This window comes from Balaenoptera acutorostrata, chromosome 10 (assembly GCF_949987535.1).
Source record: "Balaenoptera acutorostrata chromosome 10, mBalAcu1.1, whole genome shotgun sequence".
Lineage (NCBI taxonomy): Eukaryota > Metazoa > Chordata > Mammalia > Artiodactyla > Balaenopteridae > Balaenoptera > Balaenoptera acutorostrata.
This window is the reverse complement of record NC_080073.1, coordinates 68,761,518-68,785,161: the sequence shown is the minus strand read 5'-3', so window position 1 is coordinate 68,785,161 and position 23,644 is coordinate 68,761,518. Positions and strand designations below refer to the sequence as shown.

General features: G+C 51.5%; 1 protein-coding gene across 2 annotated transcripts; it reads right to left on the bottom strand.

Annotated features, from left to right (window-relative positions):
* Positions 1–1,723: 1,723 nt before the first annotated feature.
* MAPK13 (mitogen-activated protein kinase 13) lies at positions 1,724–11,007 on the bottom strand. Of its 2 annotated transcripts, XM_057554291.1 has the most exons (12): positions 10,831–11,007; positions 9,862–9,991; positions 8,513–8,571; positions 5,168–5,276; positions 4,949–4,978; positions 4,492–4,539; positions 4,249–4,363; positions 4,023–4,094; positions 3,363–3,442; positions 3,042–3,120; positions 2,788–2,964; positions 1,724–2,517 (listed from the first exon to the last, which is right to left on the bottom strand). In XM_057554291.1, exons 1-12 carry the CDS (start codon positions 10,947–10,949, stop codon positions 2,435–2,437), a joined length of 1,101 nt encoding a protein of 366 aa, XP_057410274.1. In that variant the 5' UTR covers positions 10,950–11,007; the 3' UTR covers positions 1,724–2,434. The 2 variants fall into 2 exon arrangements, with proteins under 2 accessions (XP_057410274.1, XP_057410275.1); XM_057554292.1 differs by lacking the exon at positions 4,949–4,978.
* Positions 11,008–23,644: the final 12,637 nt, after the last annotated feature.

Here is a 23,644-nt window from a genome sequence, read left to right as displayed (position 1 = left end):
AGGAGAAAGAGGGAGGGCCTTCTCTGCAGAGGCTTTGAAAGAAGCCCAAGCTCCAGGCCTGCTTGGGGAGAAGCAGTTTTGGGACCTGCATACTGGGCTGCACTAGGCAAAGAGGCTTCTGTGTGTGCTGGCCGTCAGGAGAAAGGGGGTCCTGCAGTTAAGCACATTTGGCAAGTTCTGGATTAAACAATGATGTTGAACAGTTCTCCTCACTGTAGGACTTGTCAGAACCTTTAACCTGTTACTGAGCCTCATGGGGTACCCCAGGGCTGGTGTTCCTTGGCAGGCCATGCTGACATAAGGAAAACGGGAGGCAGTAGGAGCAGATGAGGTTAGAGAATGCAGGGGACTTTGACTACCAGGCCAAGAAGGCTAGACTTTCCTTGGGGCTATTGAGGAGTCTCAGAAGGCAAATTCACTGAAGGATTTAGACTAAAGGGACCAGTGGCAGTTTAGTCACCAGCAAGGTCAGAGCCCCTCCCTCGATCCACTCCTCCCTCCTGGATAGGAGGGCCACTCCTTGGGAGAGAAAACAGGATCCTTGGACACAGGCAGCAGTGAAGAAGCTCAGAGACAGGCTAGAAGGGCGAGGAGGCTGGCAACCCTTGATTCCAAGCTTGGGTTGACAGCCTTTGGCACAGTGTTCGAGGCTGCTGTGGTTCAAATCCTGACTTTACCACTTTCTCACCATGGGTATCTCTCTGGAGCCTCAAGCTTTTTCTTCTTCTTTTTTAAAATAGACATTATTTTTTAGGTTTAGGTTTACAGAAAAATTGTGCCAAAAGTACAGAAGGTTCCATATACTCTGTCCCTCCCACCCCCATGGTTTCCCCTAATATTAAATATTAACATCTTACATTAATGTGGTACATTTATTACAATTGATGAACCAATACTGGTACATTATTATTAAAGAAAGTCCATAGTTTACTTGAGGGTTCACTCACTGTGTTGTACAGTTCCACTAGTTGTGACAAATGCATAATGTCGTGTATCCACCATGACATCATTCAAAATAGTTTCACTGCCCTAAAAATGCCCTGACTGAGCCTTAGTTTTAACATCTCTAAAATGAGAGTGTGAAAGTCATCTAAAGCCCCTCAGTCTCCCATTGTAGTTTTCTAATTTAGGCCTTTTGACAAATTAAGTGGTACTGAAATCAACTAAATGTTTCTCTAAATGTGGTCAGATATCCATCAGAATCACTGGGCTTGGGTTGAGGTGAAGGGGTCCTCATTCAAACGTTCTAGGGTTTCAACCCCAGACCTGCTAAATCAAAACCCCAGGGGCTGGGCCCAGGAATCTGCATATTAACCAGGCCCTGGTGCCTAGGGAAGTTTGAGACCTGAACAGTTTTCAAAACTGAACAGAAGGATCCAATCCATTGTCAGGTTAAAGCTCAGGAGAGATGTACAATTCCCAAAAGGGGGAAGGAGTAGAACCGTTTTCCTGGAAAAAGCCCATTTCTGCCTTTTGCACCTCCCAGTCAACAAGCCTGCTGTTTCATATCTTGATTGCTGATCACTCACCCAAAATAACCTGCATGCAATGTCTCACCAGCTGCAGCTCTCTCTGCAACTCCTTTAATTTAGCAGCCAAACACGTTTGGCTCCGCAACAAAGGGGCTCTGGGATGGGGCCCCTCCCTCATGGCCATCTGTAGTGGGTTGAAAAATGTGCCCCCAAAATTCATGTCCACCCAGAACCTCAGAATGTGACTTTATTTGAAAATGAGATATTTGCAGATGTAATTACTAAGGATTAAGATGAGATCACACTGGATTAGGGTGGGTCCTAAATTCAGTGACTGATGTTCTTATAAGATCAGCCAAAGACAGAAATACACAGAGCAGAGAAGGCCATGTGAAGACAGAGGCAGAGATAGGGGTGATGCAGCTATAAGCCAAAGAACACCAAAGATTTCAGGAGCTACCAGAAGCTAAAAAGAGGCCAGGAGGGATTCTTCCCTAGAACCTGCAAAAGGGAACATGGACCTGCCAACACCTTGATTTCAGACTACCAGCCTCCAGAACTGTGAGAATAAATTTCTATCATTTTAAGCCACACAGTTTGTGATAATTCGTTACCGCAGCCCTAGCAAACTAATACACCATCACTGCCGTAGACTCCTGCCCCAGTTCAGCCCCACTACAGCCATGCAGGTAAGGACCTCACACACAGGCGATTCTCCAGATTGGTGCTTTAATATGGCCAGTTATGATCATAGCTATTTTCTCCCAACCAACACCTCTGAATTCTGCATCTACTAGGCCTGTTTCCTACACAAGGACAAGGGTCCTCTGTCCTCTACTTGGAAGGCTATAATCCAAGACGGGCTAAAACTTCAATAAATAAATATTGGTCCCAGGGGCAGTGCCTGGCAGGTGGTACCATGTGGCCATTCCTGGGCTCAGCCGAGGGTTGGGCTAGACGGGTCACTGCAGCTTCATGCCACTCCGGCGCCGAGAGTCCTTCCGGGCAATGGGGCTGAAGTTCACAATCTCCTTGTAAATGTGCTCTGAGAAAGACAGGGTGGTTCAAGGGGTAGGGGGTGCTGAGGGCAAGAGAGAGCCCCCCTCTCCCAACAGACATAGTGTGGAGCAGGAAGTCAGCTCAGCGCAGGGAGAAGGAAGTGCACACAGGAGACAATATTTGCTCAGAGAGAAAGAGGTGATAGTCTCCAGGAGGGTGTTGGGACCGGCTGAGGGCAGGCAGGAAAACGAAGCAGGCAGAGGAGAGGGATGCTGCAGGCAGAGAGAGGAAGCAGCCCAAGGCCCTGAGCCCTTACGCTTCCATTCATCCACTGTGAGTTTCTCATGTTCTAAGAAATCATCAAATGGCTGCTGGGCCTCTGTTTCCTCCTCAGGGTCCCGGCAGGATTCAAAGAAGGGGTGGGTGAGGGCCTGAGAGGGGGTCAGGCGCTTGTCCACGTCCAGCTCCAGCATCTTCTCCAGCAGGTCTGCAGCTGTGGTTACAGAGTGTGAGTCTCACACGCCATGGAGAGCCCGCCCGCTGAGACAGACTGCAGGCCCCAAGACTCACCCTGGGGGCTGGCACACGGGAAGAGCTGAGAGAAATCCTTCTTGGGGCTTTGTGGCAGGGACTGGATGTAGGATTTGGCCTGGAAGACAGAAAAGCACTGAATAATCCCCCGTTGTCAGCCCCTCAGGGCTTAGGCCATGGGGTATAGAGCAGGGACCCCAGAAAAGCCCCTGAGCAGGGCTGAAGGCTCAGGTCAGAATCCAAAGTGAGATGAAGGCAAGAGCCCTTGCCAGGGCAGAGGGGAGGCGCAGCCTGCAGCCCACCTGGCCCTGGTCAGCCAAGCGCGCAGCCCTGGCCAGCCTGGGCCCATCTGCCACTCACCGCTTTGTCATTCAACTTCTGCACAAACTCAGCGTCCGGCACTCCCGTCACTTTCAGGATCTGGGTCAGCTGGTCCAGGTCTTGGCAGCAGGTTAAGGTTCGGCCTCACTCCCTGTGGGTGGGTCTGAAGCTGCCCTTCCTTCTGCCCCTCCATCAGGCCCACCCAGCACTGTGGACCATCCAGGTTCCAGACACTCACCTCCTCTTGCTTTTAGGAGGGGAGGTTCATCCTTCCGGACTCAGGTCTCTGGAAGGCTTCCTACCTGCCAGGCTGGGTAAAGGGTCCCTCCCCACAAATGCTCCTACATGTGCCACCTTCCTGGCCTCATCCCACTCAGTCACCTCCATCCATTTCTTTGTCTACTCCCCCCCCACACCCTCGCACTCTGAGTTTGGCAGGGAGACCCACATCTTCTCCTTAATCCCTGCGCAGCACACACAGGCGCCCAGTTCAGGCGTGTGGTGCCAAAACGTCAAGTATTTTCTGCATGGTGTTGGAATGACAGGTGACTAGTTTTCGTCACTTTGCTTCCCTGTACATTAAAGTTGTTCCACAGGGAGCATGTATCACTTTCACATTAAGAAAAAAACGGATTTAAGTAATAAACTGTTGAAGGAATGAATCCCTGGATGCAGTTTGGCTTTTCCAGCAAAGGATACAGTCTTTCCCCTTGAACAGAGTTTTCCCCGTCAGCATCTCTGCCATGATACAGCCCACAGACCAGATGTCCACTGCAGAGGGAGGGGCAGGAAGTGTCACCTGGACCAGCTGACCAAGACCCGGCAGTCACCAAGAGTCAACCCAGAGTCACCAAGACAGCCTTGAGGAAGCTGTCAGAGAAGACCCCCAGCCCTATCCCCCTCCCCCGGGCAGCTGACCACTGACCAGTTTGGTTGTAGCGCATCCAGCTGAGGATCACCTCAGGGGCCCGGTACCAGCGGGTCACCACATAGCCAGTCATCTCTGCATCTGCATGCCGTGCCAACCCAAAATCCAAAATCTATGACTCGGGGCACATAGGAAAAAGGAGCTCGCTGAAGAGAGGAGGCTCCCCGAGCAGCTTCTGGGGGCTCCTGTGGGAGAGGGGCCCACCCCAACCCCAGGCTGACCCTGCCTGGGCCCACTCACCTTCAGCTCACAGTCCTCATTCACAGCGAGGTTGCCTGGCTTCAGGTCCTAGACGAGAGAAGAGATGGAGCACTGGGCAGAGGCAGAGATGGGAGCTGTCCCCACTCGGCTGCCAGCCAGCGTGCGACCTTGGCCAGGCCCCTGCCCCTCTCTCTGGGTTCTGGTCTCCTGTGCAGAATGAGGGTTGGACTAGGTGTCCTCTAGGGCCCATCCAGCTCTAAAATGCTCCTGCCTCTTGGAGCCTGAAACACTCAGCTCAGGGCTTGCTTTGTTGGCAAAATTTTCCCAGAAAGTTCCCCAGAACACAGCAATTCTTCTGAGCAGGTCTTCCTGGGCCAAGCCTAGGTGTGAAAAATCTACTTTCCCTGCTTCCTCCACCTCCTGGAACCCCCTAACCCTAACCCTAGCCCCCAGGGGTGGGCGGGGCCTCTGAGGATGTAGCAGAGAAAGCACTCACCCTGTGGATGACCCCAGCTGAGTGGATGTACTGTGTTGGGGAGAGAGGAAGAAGGGTGAATCCGGTGCCCGGCTTTGCACCGGGTGTTTCAGGCTGGCTCAGAGATCTCCTCTGCCTTGTCATGGTGTGCTCTCCCAGCCTTCAAGGCCTAGCCTCCCCCAAACCCCAGGTCTCAACACCAAGCCCCCCTCCCCTGCCATCTTGCAGGCTCCCACCCACCTTAAGACCTTTGAGCATCTGATACACCAGGTACTGGATCTTGTCCTCACCAAACTCCATCCCCATGATCTTCTGCAGGTCCGTCTGCATGAAGGGCATCACCAGGTAGCTGCAAGTCATGAGGACTTCTTGAACAGTCCCGAGCCCCACCCAGCTCCAGGTCCGAGCTCAGAGGAGGGCAAGGGGCTGGGCAGAACAGAGGCCTTAGGGATGACCTTCATGTGTAAAAAGAACGAGCCCCACCACAGCCAGCCAGACCCCCATGCAGTGGGCCTCCTGACTCCTGGCTCCCAGCCTGGCCCTGGTGGCTGCCCTGTTGGCAGAGCTCAGGGTAAGTATTTCAGCTGGAGCTGTGCTCAGGGAAAGCAAATGCAGCACTGCTCCCTCTCTTCAAAGGTGCCCTCTGCTTGCCCTCCTCCACACCCCACAGAAAGCCACTGCTGTGAGTTAGAAACATTTGCCAGTATTTCCTTCTGCTTCTGTACAAATATTTCCTCCCCCAGAGGGTCATGCCCCGCCAACATGGCTCCTCAAACATACAAAAATGTCCTCCTTCCAAGAAGGAAACAATAAAACAGTTTCCAGGAGGGTGAAAAGGAAGAAGGAGGTAGCTGAGCCAACACACCCTCTTAATGGGATTGCAAAACAGGTTGAAGTCAGCAAAATGTAACTGTTACTCAAGGCAGTAATGGCAAAGTCCAGAACAAAAAAGGATAAAGATTTAGGAAGGAATTAAAAAAAAAAAAAAAAAAAGGATGTGGAAGCCATCTCCGTGAGCCTGTGACTTTTGAAGTCTCTCCCCACCTGACCGCACCCCCGCTTCCCTCCTCCACCACCCCCCAGCACGGGGACCCTGCTCCATGCACAGTCCCTTCCCCCCCTTTGTGTTTCACCTCTGCGTGGACACTGTTTCTTCTCAGCTGACAAACTTGCTGAAGTCTCACTGTGATACAACCACCTTCCCTAGCTTAACCTTGTTTCTTCAAGTAACTACCCCTTCTCTCTCTTTCCCTCCCGATCAAACTTCTAGAACAAGCGGGCCTCACCTCTTGACCCCACTGCCTTAACGTCCAGTCCTCTGATAACTTGGCATCTGCTCCCGCCCCACCAGCCCAACACATAACACCCATGGCTCCCTTTCTTTATATTGAACCTTTTGCAAAGCCTGACACTCCCTCAAAATTCTCTGCTGCTTCTACCTCTAGTCAGGCTCTGTCTGTTCATCCTCTTATACCTTTTCTTTAGTGTTGATACCTTTTATTTTTTGGCTGCTCCGGGTCTTAGTCTCGGCACACAGGATCTTCATTACGGCGCGCGGGATCTTAGTTACGGCATGCGGGCTTAGTTGCAGCATGCAGGCTCTTAGTTGTGGCATGCATGCAGGATCTAGTTCCCCGACCAGGGATCGAACCCAGGCCCCCTGCATTGGAAGTGCAGAGTCTTAGCCACTGGACCACCAGGGAAGTCCCTTTAGTGTTGATACCTTAATGAACAGTATCGAATCATGTTCTACACTAGCCTGTCCGTGGGCTTTGGCTATCATCCGCCGGTGATTATTCTGGCCCAAATCCACATCCCTGGCCCAAATCCACATCCCTAGCCCAGACCTTCCTAAACTCCAGGTTTATTTGCAACTGCTGATTAAACACTGGAATGTTCATAGGCTCTTCAAAAATGAAGTGTCCAAAATGGAGCTCATTATCTTTCTCCCAAGATCTGTTTTTCCTCCACCTTGTATTCTGAGCAGGAACCTGGCATCCCCTGACCTATGCCGCCTCTCCCAGCCACTGCATCCCAAGGGGTACAACATTCTGACAGTCCTGCCTCTCGATGGGTGTCAAGTCTGCTCTCAGGACCCCATCGCCTCTACTTTATTTGGATCAAGGTCGGGGTCTCAAACACTACCCTCCAGGTTTCCTACCTCCCAGAGCTGTTCCCTGCTCCTTTCTTGCTGCCGCCAGAGGGTATCCCCAAAATCTGATCTGACCACATCACAGCATCTCCCTGCTCAAAACCTCCATAGACCTGAGGATGCCTGTAGGATCAGTTCTGGTCTCAGCCTAACCAAACCAGCCACTGGCCTCCACTAGCCACACTGCACTTGTCAATACTGCCCAAACGGCCCAGCCTCTTTCAGGCATCATGGCCTTTGCCCATGCAGTTCCTTCTACCTGGGCTGCCTTCAGCCCCTTCTACCTCAGGCAAATGTCAACTTATCCTTCAGGACTGGGTTCAAAGTTTTCTCCTCTGTGAAGCCCGCTGAGGCAGCTTGCAGTTTCTGGCTCTCTATCCAGACCTAGAGTACTGACCACCACTGTCAGTATTCACTACTGTCAGCCCACGAGGTCCACTTTAAATTTCCAATGCTTGGGCTTCCCTGGTGGCGCAGTGGTTAAGAATCTGCCTGCCAATGCAGGGGACACGGGTTCAAGCCCTGGTTCGGGAAGATCCCACATGCCGCAGAGCAACTAAGCCCGTGCGCCACAACTACTGAGCCTGCACTCTAGAGCCCGCGAGCCACAACTACTGAGCCCACGTGCCACAACTATTGAAGCCCGCGCACCTAGAGCCCATGCTCCACAACAAGAGAAGCCACCACAATGAGAAGCCCGCGCACCGCAACGAAGAGTAGCCGCTGTTCACGGCAACAAAGACCCAATGCAGCCAAAACTAAATAAATAAATTTATTTAAAAACAAAGAATTCCCAATGCTAAGCCCAGCAGCTGGCATTATAGGGGAAAAAAACCCATTCAAAATCACTGTATTAAATTGAAAACGAAAGCATCCTAACAAAGAGACCTGCAGCTGCATTTGAAATAGGACTGAAAAAAAAAATCCACCTTCCCAAAGCTTCCTACATTTTAGACCAGGTACTGCGCTAGCAAAGCCGTGCATTTAGCAACTAAATTTTCTCTTCTTGTGTGACTCTGACAAACATCCCATCAGCCAGAGGTGGCCAAGGCTTCCTGATCCTCGCTTCATGCTAGGAAGAACCCCAAGGTCCAGATCCACATCTGCGTCCCCAGGAAATGGTGAGGTAGGTTGATGCAAACCCTGGGGGACTGGCAATGATGTCTCTGTGGTGGTAAAGCTGGGTAAAGCAACGCAGATGAGCAGACAGCTGTATGTCAGGCAAGGTCCATATAAAGCCCCTCCCACTTCTTCCTGCCTGCCTTTCTCTCCACCCTTGGCTGAAAAAATCTCTCCACAGCCCAGAGGCACAGGGACTCCTGGGGCAGGAAGCCCCCCTACCCAGAAGAAAGAATCTGGACCCTCCCCTTACTTGCTCCCCAGTGTCAAGTAAGGCCTGCACATGTCCTGGAACCCAGCGCAGCCCGACTCACAAATCATGAAAGTTGCGCAGAGAAGAGGCTGGGGTGAAGACATCCAGGAGTCCAATGACCTGGGGAGAAGGTTGCCAGTGAGGACTGGGCAGCAGCTGCAGCCCTCTGCTCCCCTCCTCTGGGGCCCCAGGCCTGCACAGGACCACCTGCCCTTTCCTAAAACACCATCTCCAGCAGGAGGCAGGTTCCCAGCCTTCTGGGAAGCAGTAAAAGGAGCAGAGGTGGAAGAGAAATTCCTTTAATTGGGAGGGAGTTTGCAGAGCACAGTGATGGAGAGTCAGGCTGGGGAGAAGGGGAGGTGGACACTCCTGTGCTCACTGACCCCAAGTCTGGTGTTCAGGACAAGCAGCACAAACCCACTCTCAACTCAAGCAGGGAACCACAAGTGGTGAAAGGAATCAAGGAGGGAACAGAGAAGGGGTCTTCCAGCCAGCAGGCTCCCTGCCCTTGACCTTGGGTCTCTCACCACATCCAACCTTACTTGCCAGAGGGCTGGTTCAGAGCTGGGGGCAAGATTACCCTGGCTGGAGGCCATGGGGAGGGGTTTGCTGGAAAGGAATGGGGCTTAAAATGTGAACAATATTTTGAAATCATTATGTTAAATGCTTACCTTCCAATCTAGGTATCCTGCAGAAAAGCCTGGGCTCCAGGCCCGCACTGGGTCATTAGTCTTCCTGGCTGTTTCAATCAGACAGGGTAGTCTAGAGGTCAGGCACTGGGGCCTGGAGCCAGGTTGGCTAGGGTCAAATTCCAGCTCTGCCACTGACTAACCATTTAACCTGTGAGTCTTTCTGTGCCTTAGTTTCCCCATCTGTATATGGGGGTAATAGTACTTATGTGATATTGTGAGGATTAAACAAGTTAGTTTATGCAAAGTTCTTAGAACTATGCCTGGAACGTAATAAGTGCTCGTAAGTATCTATTATTCTTGTTGTTATTATGTGGAAACAACACTAACCAGGATTCTGGGCACCACCTCTTAGATCTAGAACAACTACGAAGTTCCTCTGTGCCTATTTCCTCATAACAGTGAGACAGTAAGTTTGCACCTCACCGAGTTTGTTCTGCTCCACTGCCAAAAATTCCCTTTGCACCCTTCCTGGGAAGTAGGCAGGGTGGGTCCTGGCACCTGAATTTAATAATTAGGTGAGGAACAAGGATCAAAGGAGCAGGGAGGAGATTCCCCTTCTGCTGGCCCTGTTACGAGTTCCCTGCACCCTCTTGGGCCATCTCCCGTGTGCGCCACACACACACACAAACACACACACACGGAGGGGCCTGGTCAGGACGCTCTGTGGGGCTGCCCTCCACTCCCTGCCTCCCAGAAGCAGCCCCCAGGCCCAGCCTACGTTCTCATGCTGCATGTGTTTCAGCAGCAGCAGCTCGCGATAGGCCCGCTTGGCAAAGATCTCAGACTGGAAGGGCCGGCTCAGTTTCTTGATGGCCACCTTCTCCCATGACCGCTTGTCGATGGCTGAGCTGTAGGGTCAAAGGCAGGTCAGCAGGCAGTGGCTCCCCATCACAACCCTGGGACTCCAGATCCTGGGTGGTAACTTCCAGGCCATCTAGGAAAACATGGCCATCCTCACCCCAATCCCTCTTGGCCAGCAGTCTAAGCTGGGAGGAACTGATGCCCACCACCTGGAATGTGAGTGAGCAGCTGACAGCACAGTGGAGCTGGGAGAAGGGGGAGAGAGCAGGCAGAATCTGAGAGAGGTGCACTGCCCCTGGGTCAGACACAAGTTAATGCCAACAGGATCCGGAGCAACTTGGCAAGTCACTTCTTGTTTGGGCCTCAGTGTACCCATTTGTAACAATGCGGATTCGCCCGGATGAACTCTGGGGTCCTCTGTAAGGTTCAAGTCCTGGAGAAACAGATCCAGTCCTAATTCAACCCACAGAAACTCCCAGCAAGCCAGTAAGAAAAGTGAGATGGCGCCTGGAGTGGCCCTAGGCCAGGCTCCAGAGTCTGAGGCTCCTGCTCCTACTCTACTTCACTGCCCAGCTTGCCGCCTCTTCCCAGCTCGCTGCCTCCTCCTAGCTCCAGGCCTCTGCCCCGGAAAGGCACCGCGAAGTTCTTCCAAGCCCGCAGGGCTCTGGGCCTTGGGGTCCTCCATCAAGGTGGTGGGCGCACAGCCTCGAGTGCCAGCAGGAGAGGCGACACCGGAGGCGGGTCCGGGCATTGGCTGGGCCCCGGCTCTTCCGGAGGCTCCACCCGCGTCCCGGTGCCTGGGCGCCCACCGTAGGTCCACCCCGATGCCCCAGGCACCACCCCCCCGCCCCCCCCCCGCACCGGCGCACATGCCCGGGGGTCTCACCACACGGCGCCGTAGGCCCCGCTGCCTACGTGCGTCAGGGACACGTAGATCTTGGGCAGCTCCCAGGCGGTCTTGTTGACGTCCTGCTTGTAGAAGCCCTTTTTCCAGGTGAGGTTCATCCCGGGCACTCAATCTCGGCGGCCCCAGCGCGATAGCTACGTTCGCGGCCCGCCAGGCTCCCAGCACCCGGCCCCCGCCCACGGTCCCCGCGGTGCCCGCCCCGCGCCGCCCGCTCCTCCCCACCCCGTGCGAGGGCGGGGGCCCCGGCCGGCCGGCCCCGCGTCCCACCTGCCGGCTCGCCCAGGTGCGCCCCGCAGCCACGCCCAGGCCTGCCCGACGGCAAGCTGGGGAGCCCGATTTCCGCCAGCCCCGGGAGTTTGGCGCCCGGACCACAGACCAGCTAGAAGCGGCAGGTGAGCCGCCCTGCAGGGAAGGGGTGCTTCCCGTCGTGTGCTGGGGTGGGGCTGGGGGCCCGATAGACCCGAGGGGCTCCCACGGATGGCGGAGGGCGGGAAGATAGAGCCTCCCAGATTCCTCCAGCGCGGGACTCTGTAGGAAGATCTCCCCGGAGATTCTGAAGACAATTTTGGGAAAAAACAAAGCAAAACAAAACCGCACATCTTTTGATTATGGAAAGTTTCAAACATATACAAAAGTAGACAGACTAGCTCAGTGCTTCTCACATTTGAATGTGCACACGAATCCCCTGGGAATTATATTTTATTAAATACAGATTCTGATTCAGTAGATCTGGGGTGGAGCCAAGATTCTGCATTTCTAACTAGCTCCTAGGCTCCGAAGATCTCTGGACCACACTTTGATAGGGAGGTTCTAATGACCCTGCATGGCCCCAATCCCACAGCTTCAACAACTACATCAACTCCTAGTCAATTCTGTTTCCTCTACATACTTCCTCCCCCATCATTTTGAAGCAAAACCAAGCATCATATCATTTCATCCATAAATATTTTTTGTATCTCTAAAAGATAAGGATTATTTTAAAAACACAACTACAGTATCATTTTTACACCTAAAATTAATAACAGTAATCCTGTAATAACAACTATCCAGTCTAGGTTCAAATTTCCAGTTTTGAATGTAGTTTTTGCTGGTTTCCTAATGCCTCATGAGGGCAATGACAAGCCAAGGCCTTCTGCCACCTGTGTCTGGTGGCTTGTGCATCCTGGAGAAGATTCTGTGCTCAAATTAAATTACCGAGAACGCCCAGGAACAGGGTCAGGGGCGGAGAATGGCTACAAGGGGTCCAGATGCCTGGCCTGGGAAGGGGATTGTGGAAGGGATGGGGACCACTTGCTTCACTTTGTCAACAGTAGAGAAGAAGGAAAGGAACTTGCTCGTGGCCTGCAGAAAGGTGGGGGTCCTCCCTAGAGAGTCTTCTGAACCCAAACCCTATGCCACAGCCCCTCCCATGCAGTCCTGCAGTGTCGGGCACAGCCCAGACCATTGGGGGTTTGGGGGAGGGAGATGCAGGGATCCCACAGAAATGCCCAACAGGCATTGCAGACAGGGAATCTGTCTTACGCATATCTGGCACACAGTAGGATGTGTAAACTATATGGAGAATGAATGGAAGAGTCAGTCCATTAAAAGTGAAAAAAATATTTATTTAATGAACCCTTGTGTTTGCCACGTACCAGTCATTATTCTAAGTGTTTTACACACACACCTCCCTTAATCCCGGGAAGAGGCCTATGAATCAGTTGTAGTATTATCCTCATTTTAGAGATGAGGAACCTGAGGTACAGAAAGGTTAAGTAACTCGCCCAAGGTCACACAGCTGGTAAGGGACAGAGCTGAGTTGAAGAAGCTAAGACCATCTGGTTCAAGGCTGTGCATTGTCTCTGGGTTGAGAGGCATTGCTTCTTAAAGGAGATGGCCTGTGTTTCAAATCATCTGCCTCACCCATCGTAAGGACATGTCTACTGATCAAACCATGTCTCCCTCATACATCCTGCCCTAGAAATCTGACGTACTCCCCACCCTCTCCCCTGCCCCACCCCCTACTCCAGCCCTGAGACACTATAGGAGGAAAAGGTGAGGGGCTATGAGCCTGGGAGGGCTGCAGGAGTTTTGGGTCTTGGGGGTCGGTGGCGCCAGTGGAAGGCACTGTGATTCTGAAGTTGGGGCAGGATCCTGGAAGGCAGAGTCTAGGGCTGGACACAGGCAAGAGAGAGTTGTCCGGGAGACTCAGGTTTCCTTCTGGATTGAGGATCCAGTTCTCCAGGGTAGGGATGGGCCTTGAGCCTCTGTGCTGTGTGTCTCGAAAACCAAGTGTGGCAGAGGTGAGCCCAGAAAGGTAAGGAATACCAGGGAAGTGCTCATTGCCCAGGTGGGTGCAATCCTGCAAGGGCACGAGCTGGCCACTCAGGTTGTGGCTCTGAATGGCTCGTAAGCAATGGTCAGGTAGTGACTCAGGCCTCAGACTCTGCTGACGCTGACCCCCACCTCGGGCCTCCGCTGGGCCTGTGTTTACTCAGCAGCCAGGCAGCCTTGGAGAGATGGCCTTGGGCGATCCTGTCTGGGAAGTCACGGATGGGAGAGGAAGAGGAGGGGCCACTGAGGACCTCCTGGGTGTCCCCTCCCACAGTCCCGGGGCTCTCTTCTCTTTGAGCTCCGAGGCCCCTCTGCTCTCCTCCTCCCAGACACTGGCCCAGTGTGGTCGGTGTTTGCCCTGTCAATGTCGAGGCAGGGGGTGAGGAAACCAACTTTGGAATGGAGACCTGCATTTCCATCCTGCCTCTGCACTACCAGCTATGTGACCCTGGGCAAAGTTCCTTCCCCTCTCTGAGTTTCAGTGTCCTCCTTGTAAAATGAAAATGATATTAAAACATGATAAGTATATTTAAAGGGTCCTGGGAATGCTTCATTCCAAGTGCAGTAAAACAACAACCCAATGAAGTAGGGACTGTCAATGCCTCCAGCCAAAGATCCCCAGAAACACACCTGTGGGTGAACAAGCTGGGTTTGTCACTCACTGCACTGAGGGGAGAACAAGCACGTGGGAACCGGGGGCGGGGGTGTGTGTGTCTCAGTAAGAGGGTGTTGGAAAGGACTTACTGGAAGGTTTGGGCTTGCGTTAGGCAATTTGGTAGAGGGTATAAGGAAGCTGGACTTTGTTCCAGATGAGGTGCCATCAGGAAGTGGAGGTGATTCTATGATTAGGTGTCTTAAGAAATCTTATCTGGGGCTTCCCTGGTGGCGCAGTGGTTGAGAATCTGCCTGCTAATGCAGGAGACACGGGTTCGAGCCCTGGTCTGGGAGGATCCCACATGCCACGGAGCAGCTGGGCCCGTGAGCCACAGCTGCTGAACCTGCGCGTCTGGAGCCTGTGCCCCGCAACGGGAGGGGCCGCGATAGTGAAAGGCCCGCGCACCGCGATGAAGAGCGGTCCCCGCACCGCGATGAAGAGTGGCCCCCGCTTGCCGCAACTAGAGAAAGCCCTCGCACGAACCGAAGACCCAGCACAGCCAAAAATAAATAAATAAATAAATAATAAATAAAATTTAAAAAAAAAAAAAGAAATCTTATCTGGAAGGACGGCCAACTAGGATGAGGAGAGAGCCATAACTGGTAAAGCAGCAGCCTTCACTCAGGGTAGCTAGATGGGAGTGTTTGGTCATGTTTGTGGTTTGGACAATACTCGTGTTTTCTCTGTGTTCAGACATGATTACAGAGTGTCTTGCTTTTGTCTTGATCCGCTGTGGTCACAGATGGCCTTGTCTGCACGCAACAGGAGCACATCAAGATGAGCTGTGCTAGGCCAGCTCCGAGCAATGCCAGGGCCTGGCTCATGGGACTGGGCAGCTCCCAGGTGTCAGGATACCATTATTTCCCTAGTACAGATGGAGAAACTGAGGCCCAGAGGCGTTAAGTTATTTGCCCAAAGTCACACATGACCAAGAAGGTGGTGGACGTGGTCTTCAAACCTGGTGTCCTGCTCCAGAGTCTATACGCTTAACCACCAGCCAGGCTGCCTGGCGCCCAGCAAGTGCCTGAGAAGTGCCTGTTCTTGTAGTGCTGTCTTCCTAGCGAGCCTGTGAGCCTCTGGAGGGCAGGGACATGGTTTTGGGGTTGCGGACTGACTTCTTAGAAACTGAGACAAAAGCCCCACATGATTATGAGGTTGGGTGCCCATCCTGGCCTCCCAGACTGCATCTTGACTCAGAAATATGGCAGCTCCTCCAACACTACAGTCCTCGCGGTCCCAAACAGCAGGGCCAGCTACTCAAATTCTCACCATGATTGGCCATGAAGCCTCTACAAAAAGAGAAATTATGACCTGCCTGAGGCCTCGCAAGCATGAAACAGCAAGAGAGCCTGAGAGCTCTGGCCCCAAATCTGAGAGGGTCCCATGCTCCTTAGGGGCTTTTGAAACTCCACAAAACAATCAAAATTGCAAGGAGGTAGGGAGATGCAGAGGGAAGGCCCCCTGCATGTGGGGGCTGCTCTGTGGCTTGTTAAGTTAGTCAGTGAGCCTCAGACAAATTAGTTAGCCTCGCTAAACCTTAGTTTCCTCATCTATATAATGGGAGTAAGTAACAATACCCACCTCATGGGGCCGTCATGAGGACTAAAAGAGACAACAGAAGTGTCTAATTCAGTGCCTGGCACATAGTAGGTGCTCGCCAGATGCTCCTTCCCCAGTGCTGTCCAGCTTTGCCTCCCTGGCCCAGGTACCCGGCTGCTCTGCCCTTTTGCTGTTCAGTCCCAGCTGCAGAAGCACCTCCCTAGTTAGCTCCAACTCACGTCCAACTCCTTTATCAAGTTTTTTTGCCAAATACCCAGCCCAAGGATTCATACACCCATTCATTCAACATTTACTGTGTGCCAGGGACTGATCTAGATGCTGAGGATGTAGCAGAAATGCAACAGATAGGACTTCCCTGGCAGTCCAGTGGTTAGGGCTCTGCGCTTCCATTGAAGGGGGCCCAGGTTCGATCCCTGGGCGGGGAACTAAGATTCCACGTGCCACACAGCGTGGCCAAAAAAAAAAAAAAAAAGAAATGCAACAGATAATAATCCCTACCGGGTGGACCTGACATTCTGGTGGGGGAGGCAGATGAAAGACCAGTGAACAAATATACAGTATTGGGTTGAACCATATGACATTGCTGATATTTGACAATTTTATATGGCTCAGTCAAATGTAATACCAGGTAACAGTTAAGTGCTGTGAAGAAAATACTGCCAAGTAAGGAAATAAAGAAGGACTGTGAGTACCGTTTTTAGATGTGGGAGGAGTGGGAGAGGCAGAGAAGGTCTGTATGAGGAGGTGACATTGGAGCAGCACCTGAATGAGCAAGGGAGTGAGCCCGGCAGATCTCTGGGGGAGGAGCAGGTGCCTGCCTTCCAAACGTTTCCACTCTGTTCCCACATCAGACCTGCCCTCCAGCCTCATTCCTCCTGTGCCACACCCTCTCCCCACTCCAAAAGTCTCTGGTAAGTCCTCCAGCTCAGCACACCTGGAGGCAGTTTACTGGCCGCTGGCATACTGGGCCATCTTCCCGCAGTACCTCTTCCCCTTCTAGGGAACTCAGGGCCAGAACAGAACATCCATCCCAAGAACGGAACATCAGACATGCCCTGCTCACAGGCGCCCCTCCACTGCAGAGCTGTTCTCTCAGCCTCCCCACCCCTTGCCTTGACCCGGTCCTCTCTCCCTGCCTCAGCACTAGCACCCCCTGGTGGAGGATGGGGGTAGGGACAGCTCTGCTAGAGGGGCAGCTCCCCGCACAGCCTTCTTGGGACCCAGAAAGCACACCTCCCCTCTTCACACCCTACACCACGCTGTCCTTCACGCCCCCTCTCCTCCACCCAAGAGCCACCTCCCTTCACCCAGCCTACTGGACGGACCCTCCTGTCCTTGACCCAGTCCTGTGAAGACGTGGCCTGGGGTCCGTCTGGTGGAATATTCCAGCAATGTCGAGGCCTCCGCTCCCTCTGATCTCTGCATTGTCCTTTGTAGCATTCACCACACTTTTAATTAATCTGCATTGTCCTCTGTGAGGTGTCCGTCTCCACAAATGGAAAAATGGCTCCATGAGGGCAAGGACAGTGTCTTGGTCACTGCTGAGCCCCCAGCACCATGCTGGCCCACAGTAGGTGCTCAGTAAAGACTTAGTGAAGGAATGAACCAAAGATTTTTGTGTCTCTTGCGGGTACAAGAGGCAGTGAGGGGATGTGGTTTGAGGACCCAAACGGTGGACCTGAGGGAGCAACAGTAGGGGAAGGTGCTTGGCATCCGTCTACTGTGAGGCGTCTGGGGTGTGGCCTCTGTCAGTTGGGCACCTTCTGTCCTGGAAATTTGGCTTTCACTGTTCTCTCCTTGTTTCCTGAGGCAAGGCCCATGCATGTTATGCTGTGTGTGCAAGGCTGGACCTCCGTGTGGTGGTAAAAAGCTCTGATTAAAAACCAGGGTGCACAACCCGAACTTGGGGACCTCTTTTCTCCCCAAGAATTTGCACCAAACTTGATTCCAAAGCAGGCCTCTCCCTGTCTACGGCCCTCACTGCTCCCACTGAGGTTCTAGATAAGACAGACCCTCCACCCTTTGGAATTGCCCTTCCTTCCTGGTCTTTAAAGTTGGGCTCTAAACTCACCTCTTCAAAGAGGTGTTCCCGAGTGAACCGCAGACCTGCTCACCCCAGGACCCCTATACATACCCTGCCAACCCGATGACCCCAGCTGCTCCCCACCACGCACCCCCAGGCTTTGTGACATCCACGTTCTTGGGTGGGCTCGTACTCTTCTGAGCCAGTGGAGAGTAGCCGAGGACTGGGAAGCAGAGCTGGGTTTGAATCTCATGCCAACACATAGAGCTGTGTGACCTTGAGCAGGTGAGTGCATGTCTCTGAGCTTCCTCATCAGTACAACGGGAGAGCGACACCCACCTGGCAGGAGGATTTAATGAGACTGTGGATTGCAAGGTTGCAGGCCTTGTGCGTAGTGCTCCCTTCCGTCCTTCAGGACTGCCATATGTCACCTCCTCTGAGAGTCCTCCCTGACCCATCACAAGCCATGCCCCACCTGCCTTTCCCAGCCTCAGTTTCCTTCAAGCCTTTATTTATTTTATATATACCCTGCTATGTGTCAGGCCTACGAGTGTAGGCGTTTTGTCTATTTTGTTTGTTGCTGAATCCCAAGTTCCTAGAGCTATGCCTGGCATACATTGACTGACTGAATGGCAGGTACGTAGTAGGGGCTTTATAAACAGGAGCTGCTGTTATTACCATACATCTCTGTCTTATTTGTTTGCAACTGATAGGTTGGCCGAACTCACCTTCATGCCTGGGGGGCAGTCCTGGCTTGAATGACCTTACGAACAAACTTCGGTAATAGGGTCGCTGTGCTGCCTGGGCTCCTGTGTGACCTGCCCCAGGAAGAGGAGGCTGTGTACCCAGAGGACACCTCAACAGCCTGCTCTTCCAGGGCAGAGGCCACTGGGTCTGCCTGCTCCAGCCTTTCTATGTAAACATCCAACGCTGGGACACATGGATCATCCCCACAACACTTGTCAGGGTCAAAGAAGTCCAGACAAGACTAGTAAGGATGATTCCAACTCTGCCTCTAACTTGCTATGTGACCTTAAGTAAGTCACACTGCCTCTCTGAATACTTAGTTTTCTATTTTATGTATCTAACAAATATTGACAGAGCACTAATTACTTGCCAAAAATCGTTCAAAGAGCTTATGTACATGTAACTCATTTCTCTCAAGAACCCTATGAAATGGGTTAATAATACCCTTCATTTTACATATGACAAACATGAGGCACAGAGAGGTGAAGTGACTTGCTCAAGGTCACACAGCTAGTAAATAAATAGCAGAGCCAGGATTCAAGCCCAGGAGTCTCGCTGCAGTCAGTGCTGGTAACCACTATGCTCAGCTGCACTGGATGGTGCCTGTGAAGGGCCAGCCTTTACCTGTTTGGAATCTGAATTTATTCTCCTGATGGTGCCTCCGTTATTTGGCAGACACTCATTTTCCTAAAGGCTCCATTTGGCTTCCCTAAACAAGAATCTCCCGGGAGTTCCCTGGCAGTCCAGTGGTTAGGACTCCACGCTTCCACTGCAGGGGGCACAGGTTCGATCCCTGGTCGGGGAACTAAGATCCCACCTGCTGTGCAGTGTGGCCAAAAAAAAAAATCTCCTTTCCTGCCGTTCTTCAGATCTAATAACTGAATCCCCGTGACTTCCAGCAGGAAACAGCCAGTGGTATGTGGGACAACCAGCGCTGGGGGATGCCTAGTGTTTGTCGATCTCTGTGGTATAAGTACCCCCACCATGGCCAAGTTCACGCTACCAACCTGACATCAGTGAACACAGAATTGAGAAGAGGTACATAAAATCAGCCCCCAAGAACCACCACGAGCAGCTCCAGTGCACCCCTGTCAGCCCAAGCAAAGGTGTGGCAACAGGGATGATTAAGGGACTCCTCAGGTACAAACCACCAGCTGGTCCTCCTGGCCCTGCCTCACAGGCCCTGTCAGGCCTCCCCTCCCTCACACTTCCCTGAGGCCGCCCTTCCTAACATGCAGGGGGCTGGGGCTCCAGCTCTGGTCACCTGGAGAGGGTGCACCAGTTGGGCAGCTTGAGAGCCAGGCTGAGCAGGTGGGACAGGTGAACCAGCTGTGACTGATCTTCCTGGTTAGAGCAGCATTGCCTCCTCGTCACTCCCCACCCTGTTAGCTCCCAACTGCCTCCGGGATAAAGTTTAAACTTCTTAGCCTGTTGGACAAGGATTGCCCCCATCTGGGCCCTGCCTTGCTAATCAGATCCTCCACGGCATCTATGCACAAACGACCTCTATTCTAACCATCTCACAAACATGCCTTACTCACCTCTGTCACCACACCTTTGCTTGAGCTGTTGCCCGCCTGGAATGCCATTTCTCTGCTTTGCCAAAGATGGGGCGGACCCTCATGCCTCAAGACCTGGCTCAGTAGCACTTCCTGGGGCTGGCTTTGCCAGGCTGCTCCTGCCCACGGGCGCTCTCCCTCCTCTGACTCCTGTAGGATCACGGCTCAGCAGGCCTAGACTTGAACTGTCAGTTAACTTTCAAACAAAACTAAACTGTAAGTTTCTTGAGGGCATGAGTGTCTTAGTTTTCTCTGTCCTCTGTACATACTCAGCAATGTGTTGTAAAGCCTTAATCCATTCCACCAAATTTTGCTGAGCACCTAGCAAGACATGGAGGAGACGTGGATGGATGTCATGTACCCTGTCCTCAGGAAGCTCATACCCTAGTGAGGGAGGCGGAGCAAACAAGGAAATGACAACACACTGTCACCTGCAGGTAGGAGCGTAAATTGGTACCAGCTGTTAGAACTGGTTGGCAATTTGCTATCAAAATGGTGAAAATGTGCACCTCATTTCTCCTGATAATTCCATTATGGACGGATTTAGTCTACATAAAGCAGGCAAGGGGGCACACACTATCACTGTATTGTTTATCTTCTATATCAATAAATAGACGTTTCCAGCATCGTGAGAAAAGAATAAAGAGAAGAAAATGCCTGGATGGATTGTTCCAGATTTGGAAAGTTGGTGCATATTATTCCCATATGTGCTTTTTACTTGTGCTATATATGCATGTATCTATAAAAATATCAAGCTAGATAATTCTGCAATTTCCTTTTTCACTCAAGATTGTTGGCGAGATCCACCCATGTTGATTTAATCTAGCTTAGACTTCTCAGCCTTGGCACCAGTGACATTTACATTTGGGACCCAATAATTCTTTGTGTGGCGGGGGTGAGGGGCTGTCCTGTGCATCAGAGCAGCATCCCTGGCCTCTGCCCACTAGATGCCAGTAGCTCACCCTCCACTCCCCAGCTGTGACAAACAGAAATGTCTCCAGACATTGCCAGTTGTCCCTGGGACACAGACGAAATCTGGGGTGGGGTCGGGTAGCAAGGGAGGGCAGAAGGCAAAGTCATGCTAGTTCATTTGTTCTCACTGCTGTGTACTATTTCGTCACAAGAATGCACTACAATTTATTTTTCTATTCTGTTTTTTGGCCGTGCCGTGGGGCTTGCAGGATCTTGGTTCCCCAACCAGAAATCGAACCCATGCCCCCTGCAGTGGAAGCACAGAGTCCAAACCACTGGACCACTAGGGAATTCCCTTTCCTATTCTCCTATTGATGGACTTTGAAGTTTGTGCCAGGCTTTTTTTTTTTTTTTTCTCTGCTATTACAGATAATGCTGAGTGAAAAGTCCCCATACTCATTTCCTTGAGCCCATATGGGAAAGTTTTTCTAGAATAATTACCTAGAAGTAGAACACAGGGTCATAGGGATGTGTAGCTTCCACTTTTACTAAGTCCTGCCAAACTGCTTCCAGTGTATGAAAGTTTTACAATTTTTATGTAGTCAAAATCACTAGCCTTTCCCTTGTGGCTTCTGGGCTTTGTGACATGCTTCAAACGCCTTTCTCCATTTAAATCTTTGATTTGCCTGGAAGTGATTATAGCTAAAGGGAGGAAAGGAGGTGTCCAGTTGTTTCAATACCATTTATTGACGCAGATGACTGAATTATATGCATCTGTGTTTATAAAAGTTATATATTTTTACAGATTTAGGAAATTTTTTAGGAGTTACACCAACCTGCCAACAGCTATTATTTCCGGGTAGTGGGGTAATAGATGTTACCTAGCTACATTCAAAAATTTTCAGCAATAAACATGTTTTACATGTGTCGTGAAAGAATAATAATATGTAGTTAGAAAAAGTACAATGGTAGGTGCTTTGACACTAGTCAGCTTGGTGCAAGTTACAGAAACACGTGGAGTGGCTACCTGACTCCCATGGAGGCTGGGGAGAGGCTGGGTGGGGTGTGGAGCAGGGTGGGACTTGTCAGGGGAGAGAACAGCTTCCAGATGGGGATACTCCCTACCACAAGCACTTTGTCAGCAGCTATTATCACATAGGCAATGCCTCTGTCACCAGGCAGAGCTGTGGGTTCGAGTTGGGTCACGCCTGAGCAATGGTGGGGCTGAAACGGGCCTTCATGCACTGGCACAGACGATGACGTTACACCTCATGACCGGCAACAGACGGCTGTGTTGGCTGCCCTGCAAGCGGAGCCAGCTGATGAGGTCAAGGTAACACCCAGGAGGACACACAGGCCCAGGACTCCGCAAGAAAATCCCACTCCCTGTCTGCTGAGTGCCATGGAGGCGAAATCAAAGGTGCATCTGGCCCAGAAATGGCCACCAGCAAAAGATGCCCAGAGGTTCTGTTCTATGGTGCCAGGGAAATGGTACAGTCATTGTTTACTACTCTTCCCCCATTGGAACGTCAGCTCCAGGAGGGCAGGAGTCTAACCTTTATTTTTTTCCCCATGTTCTCAGTGCCTGACACATCAAAGTTACCCAATAGCTCTTTGTGGAATGGCTGAATGAGGGTGCAAGTTACCCTAATGACTTCCAATTCCCCTTCTTTTTCCCTGATATTTCCACTTTAAAGTGGCAGATGGATGGGGAAACAAATTATCTAGATCATGGCCCTTAGCCATCTTCAATAATCTTTTGATTCTTGTTCCAATTCATTAAATTGCTGTGCATCTAACTTGAATTACACGGCAAGATGGAGCCAAGAGAATCAGAAACTAATTCTAACACTTGTCTCTTCTTAAACTGGGAACTTGCACACGGCAAGGTTTCTTAGGGCAGATAATCTTTACATATTTGGTTTCTTTCTTTAGATGGTCTTTGCTATTGCAGACTGTCGATTGTAAAAACAGGAAACAGGACAAGATGATTTGCAAGTGATTAAAAGATGATAGTTATTCACTGACTCAGTCAATAAAGATGAGATGCCTACTGTGTCAGGTACCATGCTAGGTGATGGGGACACTGTAGCGCACAAGAGAGTTTGTGCCCTCAAGGACATACAGCCCTGAGCTAACATTTATTGAGCACTTACTGTATGCCAAGGGCTTTACATATCTTGACTCATTTAATCCTCACAATGAGGATTGTCAACCTGTGAGGTAAATTCACAGAGAAAAATAATTTGCCCAAGATTATACCACTAGGAGATAGAGAGGCTGGGATTTGAACTCAGGCAGACTGGTTCCAGAGTCTGTGTCCTTAAGCTTCATGTTTTTTTCTCTTGAGCAAGTGATACAGACACCAGGCAATGACAAAGCAATGTGACAAGTGCCACCACTGATTAATGCAGATGAGTACCAAAAATAAAAGCACACAGAAGGGCTTCCCTGGTGGCGCAGTGGATGAGAATCTGCCTGCCAATGCAGGGGACACGGGTTCGAGCCCTGGTCTGGGAAGATCCCACATGCCGCGGAGCAACTAGGCCCGTGAGCCACAACTACTGAGCCTGCGCGTCTGGAGCCTGTGCTCCACAACAAGAGAGGCCGCGATAGTGAGAGGCCCGTGCACAGCGATGAAGAGTGGCCCCCGCTTGCCACAACTAGAGAAAGCCCTCGCACAGAAATGAAGACTCAACGCAACCAAAAATAAATAATAAATAAATAAATAAGTATATATATTTAAAAAAAAAAAAAAAAAAAGCACACAGAAGCCACACCTAATCCAAGCTTGGGGATGCTCAGGGAAGATTTAGAGGGAGTGATAGGGAAAGTTGGCCCAGAGGAGTGAGGCAGGAGAAGGCAGGGGGTCCTAGGCAGAGGGAATATCACGCACAAAGACCAGGAGACAGAGAAAGCAGTGTGCATTTAGAGCAGTGCCACAGAGAGGGAGAGGAAGTGACGTGAAGCTATGGAGAGAGGAGCTGAAGAGAGGCTGAGGGAGGGAAGAAGGTAGCTGCTGTA